Raw genomic sequence first — 7,500 nt, 5'->3', positions numbered from 1 at the left:
GGTAAACTTCACTTCTGAAGGATCTCTCGGTGGAATTAGAACTGATTCTGCAGATTTTATATATTTTATTTGAGTTCTACTGAAATTTAACACTATTAAATATTCAGTTAGAGGCAAATGAGCATTTTTTCAATGTAAATAAAAAACAACAATACAATTAATTATAGTTATTGCTCTTCTTATTATTATGCTAAACTTTTAATTAACTAGGTACTAACTGTTTATTCTTCACTCTCTTTTTTAGATATGTGGGTCTGCATCATTGATGAGGTCATTTTAGCGACTGCGGAGTGTTGATGACAACGAGGAAGTGACTCTCATCTAAAACCAATCAGAGAGCAGATAATCATCTACTGACCGCCTGGAGCGTTGGGTTGATTTTTTGGGGCTAGCTGAAACTTCTAATTGTGTTTATCTGTTCCGTTTTCTTTGTGCTGGTTTCTGGGTTTTCGTTTTTTTGTCTTCTGTTTTCTGTCCATTTGTAAATGAGGACTCGATGTGTTTCCTGAGATTTAAATAAATGAAATAAAAAGGTTTACATTCTGAATTCCTGGTGCACCTAGTGGTCAGAAAATGGGAACTACAACAAGTGCTAATAGAGGGGCAGGATTCACGCTGCCCTGTGCTTGGCCTACAGAATGATGGGGGTGGGGGAGGGGCAGCAGACAGAACAGTTAATAATATTAACACTTCTGTGTTCATCTCGCACACGGTGACCATGGTGATGGGAAACACACCTCCAGGGGGGAGAGAGAGAGAGAGAAGGAGAGAGAGAGAGGCAAAGAGAGAGAGAGAGAGAGAGAGAGAGAGAGAGAGAGAGATCTTCTCACTTTACAAGATCACCTGGTCTCACTTTACACGACTCAGAGGTCAGAGATCCTGGACCTGCTGCAGCAGTACTGTCAGACCTGGGCCCTGACCGTCAACTTTAAAAAGACAAAAAATGTCATCTTTCAGAAAAGATCCAGATGTCACGGAAACACAACACAGCTTACCATAGGAACACACAAAATAGAAAACTGCAAAGAGTACAGCTACTTAGGACTGAAACTGAGTTCCACAGGAAGTTTCAGTCCAGCAGTGAATGAGGTGACCGAGATCACACGCAGGGCGTTCTACACCATCAAAAAACAAATACAGATTCACATCCCAATTCCAATCTGGATCAAATTATTCCAACTATATCATCAGCCAATAATCCAACTATATTCTGCTGTATGGGAGTGAGGTCTGGGGGCCACTGACACACCAACCCTTCACACAATGGGATAAACATCCAGCTGAAATCATCCACACACAATTCTGTAAATCCATTCTACAAATCCACAGGAACACCACAAACACCGGCTGCCGAGACGAATCAGGCCGATTCCCACTGCTGCTCCAAATTCAGAAAAGATCCATCAAATATCATTTCCACCTAAAACACAGTGACCCTCAGAGCTCTCACTACAAACACAGTGACCCTCAGAGCTATCACTACAAACACAGTGACCCCCAGAGCTCTCACTACAAACACAGTGACCCTCAGAGCTCTCACTACAAACACGGTGACCCTCAGAGCTATCACTACAAACACAGTGACCCCCAGAGCTATCACTACAAACACAGTGACCCCCAGAGCTATCACTACAAACACGGTGACCCTCAGAGCTCTCACTACAAACACAGTGACCCTCAGAGCTCTCACTACAAACACAGTGACCCTCAGAGCCATCACTACAAACACAGTGACCCTCAGAGCTCTCACTATAAAACCCTGCAGTCCCCTCACCCGGCTGGTCCTGACCCTCAGCTCACCAACACACACTAACACACTTCTACATCAGGAGCAGCTGCACACATCAGACCTCACCACATTATAACACAACAACAACACAACTACATCACACACTGGAACACACACACACACACACACACATACAAAGTAAAATGCAGTGCTACAGTACACTGTAGCTGAATACCTGAGCACAGTGACTGACCACCAGCACAGAACCACACTGACCAGGTACAGACTCAGCGCACACACACTGGCCATGGAGACGGGCCGCTATAAGAAATCATGGCTCCCTACAGAGCAGAGAGTGTGTACACAGTGGAACAGCAACACAGTCGACACAGAGCTGCACTTGAACTGAATGCAAAGAATTCCAACATCTACGTCAAATATAACCCCCCCCACACACACACACAGCCCTGTTTGTCTTAAGATCTAATTAATTATATTTATTATATTCTCTCTTATTTATGTTCCTGTGTTTCTGTGTTCCTGGAAACTCAGTGTTCTTAGTAATGTGTTTGTTAATAAGAGATGTTCTCTTTACATCAATGCTTTGGCAATACTGTTCATGTATATGGTCAGAGGGAGAGAGAGAGAGAGAGAGAAAGGGAGAGAGAGAGAGATAGAGAGAGTGAGAGAGAGAGCGAGAGAGAGAGAGAGTGAGAGAGAGAGGGAGTGAGAGAGAGATAGAGAGAGAGAGCGAGAGAGAGAGAGAGAGAGAGAGATAAACTCACTTTTTTTTTATTTTGTTTTAAAATCGTGAGTTTAGTTATATTTGCACAACGTCTATTAACAGGAATGTGATCTGGGACACGCCCACTAATTCAGCTTTAAATGAGAAAGAGTTTCTGCATTTCCTGTTACTCTCATCTCAGATGATTTTCAGGTATGTTCTCAGTGTGTGTGTGTGTGTGTGTGTGTCAGAGAGTCACAGAGGCATATCAGAAAGTTATTTCATTTCTTCAATGAATAGAAAGTAATTATATATAATAACATGTAATTACACACATACATATATAATTAATGATCTATACAGATATTTAATTATACATGGAATTTTCATTTTTTAAGAAATAATAATTGACTGATTGTTGAATACTAATGCTGGTTTTTGAGTGTAAACTTTGACCTTTTTGTTCTTTTACACCAGTTTGTCCTCTGCTCCTCCTCGTCCAGTCAGGATGCGTTCCTCTGTGGTTCTCCTCCTGATGTTTGGTAACTAAAGTCACTATTACACTTCTCTTTTGTTTTACTCTCATTTGCTCATCTGGAGATTTGTTATCAGGAGTGTTTATTCTGAACTGAAAGCAAAAGAAAGAATGAAGGGAAGAATGAAAACCCCCATCACATGAGCTCAAGATTTATTCAAACCAAAAAAGAAAGAAGGAATGATCAGTGTCATGTGACCTGAAGACCTTTAACTTTTATTTCACATAATTATTTCTTTCTCTCTCTCTCTCTCTCTCTCTCTCTCTCTCTCTCTCTCTCTCTCTCTCTCTCTCTCTCTTTCTCTCTCTCTCTCTCTCTCTTTCTCTCTCTCTCTCTCTCTCTCTCTCTCTCTTTCTCTCTCTCTCTCTCTCTCTCTCTCTCTCTCTCTCTCTCTCTTTCTCTCTCTCTCTCTCTCTCTCTCTCTCTCTCTTTCTCTCTCTCTCTCTCTCTCTCTCTTTCTCTCTCTCTCTCTCTCTCTCTCTCTCTTTCTCTCTCTCTCTCTCTCTCTCTCTCTCTCTCTCTCTCTCTCTCCAGCTCTCAGCTCTGTCCCTGTTGGAGCAATTGATACGTCTGCCCTGGCTGTAGAACTATCACGTAAAGACTGTTATATTATTTATCTAGAAGTCAGAAATACGTAAGAGTTAGGCACTTGTGGGCGGAGTTTATCAGAAAAATAGGCGTGTCTCAGTTACACTTGAATCTGATCTCTGCTCATGTTTCTTGTGTGATATCTAAGTAAATTAGCAAGTTACTTTTTTTCAGTCTTCTTTGTATTTAATCACAGATCACATTTTTGTTCTTTATAGACTGTGCATTAAAGGTCTGCTCAACTGAGATATCTCTCTGCCATCTAATCTACGGACATCAACACATGGACCAGTTTGAAGGTGGAGGAAATTTGCCTCTTAGATAAATGGTTCACTTCACATGAGCTACTAATTTAATTATTACATATTAAAGCAACTGTCCAGAATAGTATAGTATAGTAGACTACAGTATAGTATAGTAGACTACAGTATAGTATAGTATAGTAAAGTATAGTGTAGTACAGTATAGTACAGTAAAGTACAGTATAGTACAGTACAGTACAGTATAGTATAGTGTAGTATAGTATAGTAAAGTATAGTGTAGTACAGTACAGTATAGTATAGTATAGTATAGTATAGTATAGTGTAGTACAGTATAGTAAAGTATAGTGTAGTACAGTATAGTATAGTATAGTGTAGTACAGTATAGTATAGTACAGTGTAGTACAGTATAGTATAGTACAGTATAGTATAGTGTAGTACAGTATAGTATAGTATAGTGTAGTGCAGTACAGTATAGTAAAGTATAGTGTAGTACAGTATAGTATAGTATAGTGCAGTACAGTATAGTAAAGTATAGTGTAGTACAGTATAGTATAGTATAGTATAGTATAGTTCAGTATAGTATAGTGTAGTACAGTATAGTATAGTCTAGTAAAGTAAAGTATAGTATAGTATAGTATAGTACAGTATAGTACAGTATAGTATAGTGTAGTATAGTATAGTAAAGTATAGTGTAGTACAGTATAGTAAAGTATAGTGTAGTACAGTATAGTAAAGTATAGTGTAGTACAGTATAGTAAAGTATAGTGTAGTACAGTATAGTATAGTATAGTATAGTATAGTTCAGTATAGTATAGTGTAGTACAGTATAGTATAGTATAGTATAGTAAAGTATAGTATAGTATAGTACAGTATAGTACAGTGTAGTATAGTACAGTGTAGTACAGTATAGTATAGTGTAGTATAGTATAGTAAAGTATAGTGTAGTACAGTGTAGTATAGTACAGTATAGTACAGTGTAGTATAGTATAGTATAGTATAGTATAGTATAGTATAGTACAGTACAGTATAGTGTAGTATAGTATAGTAAAGTATAGTGTAGTACAGTATAGTATAGTACAGTACAGTACAGTATAGTATAGTGTAGTACAGAATAGTATAGTATAGTGTAGTATAGTATAGTATAGTAAAGTATAGTGTAGTATAGTATAGTATAGTGTAGTACAATATAGTATAGTATAGTGTAGCATAGTATAGTAAAGTATAGTGTAGTACAGTATAGTATAGTATAGTGTAGTACAGTGTAGTATAGTATAGTAAAGTATAGTGTAGTACAGTATAGTAAAGTATAGTGTAGTACAGTATTGTAAAGTATAGTGTAGTACAGTAAAGTAAAGTATAGTGTAGTACAGTACAGTATAGTATAGTATAGTTGAGTATAGTATAGTATAGTAAAGTATAGTGTAGTACAGTATAGTAAAGTATAGTGTAGTACAGTATAGTATAGTATAGTATAGTGTAGTACAGTATAGTATAGTATAGTATAGTATAGTATAGTATAGTATAGTATAGTGTAGTACAGTATAGTATAGTACAGTACAGTACAGTATAGTATAGTATAGTATAGTATAGTGTAGTACAGTATAGTACAGTATAGTATAGTATAGTGTAGTACAGTATAGTATAGTACAGTGTAGTGTAGTATAGTATAGTATAGTATAGTATAGTGTAGTACAGTATAGTCTAGTATAGTGTAGTATAGTATAGTAAAGTATAGTGTAGTACAGTATAGTATAGTACAGTACAGTATAGTATAGTGTAGTACAGTATAGTTTAGTATAGTGTAGTATAGTATAGTGTAGTATAGTATAGTATAGTATAGTATAGTATAGTGTAGTACAATATAGTATAGTATAGTGTAGTATAATATAGTAAAGTATAGTATAGTGTAGTACAGTATAGTATAGTATAGTATAGTTCAGTATAGTATAGTATAGTATAGTATAGTATAGTGTAGTACAGTATAGTAAAGTATAGTACAGTGTAGTATAGTATAGTACAGTATAGTACAGTGTAGTACAGTATAGTATAGTAGAGTATAGTATAGTGTAGTACAGTATAGTAAAGTATAGTGTAGTACAGTATAGTACAGTATAGTGTAGTATAGTATAGTAAAGTATAGTGTAGTACAGTATAGTATAGTGTAGTACAGTACAGTATAGTATAGTATAGTGTAGTATAGTATAGTACAGTGTAGTATAGTATAGTAAAGTATACTGTAGTACAGTGTAGTATAGTATAGTAAAGTATAGTATAGTATAGTATAGTATAGTGTAGTATAGTATAGTATAATACAGTGTAGTATAGTATAGTAAAGTATAGTGTAGTACAGTATAGTATAGTTAGTATAGTACAGTATAGTATAGTATAGTGTAGTACAGTATAGTATAGTATAGTAAAGTATAGTATAGTGTAGTATAGTATAGTATAGTGTAGTACAGTATAGTACAGTATAGTATAGTACAGTATAGTATAGTATAGTGTAGTACAGTATAGTACAGTACAGTATAGTGTAGTATAGTATAGTAAAGTATAGTGTAGTACAGTATAGTATAGTATAGTATAGTGTAGTATAGTATAGTATAGTATAGTGTAGTATAGTATAGTATAGTGTAGTACAGTACAGTATAGTACAGTGTAGTACAGTATAGTATAGTATAGTATAGTACAGTATAGTATAGTGTAGTACAGTATAGTATAGTATAGTATAGTGTAGTATAGTATAGTATAGTGTAGTACAGTACAGTATAGTACAGTGTAGTACAGTATAGTATAGTAGAGTATAGTATAGTGTAGTACAGTATAGTACAGTATAGTATAGTATAGTATAGTATAGTGTAGTGTAGTATAGTATAGTACAGTGTAGTATAGTATAGTAAAGTATAGTGTAGTATAGTATAGTAAAGTATAGTGTAGTATAGTATAGTACAGTGTAGTAAAGCATAGGAGGGTATAGTATAGTATAGTATACTATTGTGTAGAAGAGTATAGTATAGTACAGTACAGTACAGTATAGTATAGTATAGTATAGTATAGTATAGTATACTATTGTGTAGAAGAGTATAGTATAGTACAGTACAGTACAGTATAGTATAGTATAGTATAGTATAGTATAGTATAGTATAGTATAGTATAGTATAGTAGTGTGTAGAATAGTATAGTATAGTAGAATATGGTAAAGTATAGTATCGTTTAAAAGTTTATAGTATATTAAAATGTGTTACTCTATAAATATATGTGATTATTGTTAATAGTAAATCAGAGATTAGTTGATAGGAATGAACAGTGTGTAATAAACAGGAAGCTCCTGAAACCTCCATGGACTCACCTCTTTATTAATTCTTAATAACTGAAGAGGAAATGATCATAAAATATTAAAATAATTCCTGGGTGTTTTATCTTGTAGGATGTATGAAGATGCTTTGTACAAATTATGTGAAATTGTGTCTGGACCTGATTATAGCTGAAAGTGAGTTTTTATTGTAGTGATGCTGTTTCTTTATCTATCTATCTATCTATCTATCTATCTATCTATCTATCTATCTATCTATCTATCTATCTATCTATCTATGTGTCTCTCTGTCTGTCTATCTATCTATCTATCTATCTATGTGTCTGTCTGTCTATCTATCTATCTATCTA

The 7,500-nt window shown here is 34.9% G+C and overlaps 1 protein-coding gene across 1 annotated transcript in view; it reads left to right on the top strand.

The window, feature by feature from the left end:
• The window catches only part of LOC131353222 (uncharacterized), a 6,949-nt gene extending 6,415 nt beyond the window's left edge, over positions 1–534 (top strand). The window contains exons 13-14 of the mRNA XM_058390064.1: position 1; positions 245–534. The exon at position 1 is cut by the window's left edge and continues 32 nt beyond it. Of these exons, the coding sequence (XP_058246047.1) occupies position 1; positions 245–297 (54 nt within the window). The 3' untranslated portion in view covers positions 298–534. The remainder of the gene's footprint in view (positions 2–244) is intronic.
• The last annotated feature ends 6,966 nt before the right edge of the window (positions 535–7,500 follow it).

This window comes from Hemibagrus wyckioides, linkage group LG05 (genome assembly GCF_019097595.1).
Source record: "Hemibagrus wyckioides isolate EC202008001 linkage group LG05, SWU_Hwy_1.0, whole genome shotgun sequence".
NCBI classification, from domain to species: domain Eukaryota; kingdom Metazoa; phylum Chordata; class Actinopteri; order Siluriformes; family Bagridae; genus Hemibagrus; species Hemibagrus wyckioides.
The sequence above is the reverse complement of the archived record's forward strand: the minus strand, read 5'-3'. Positions and strand labels throughout refer to the sequence as shown.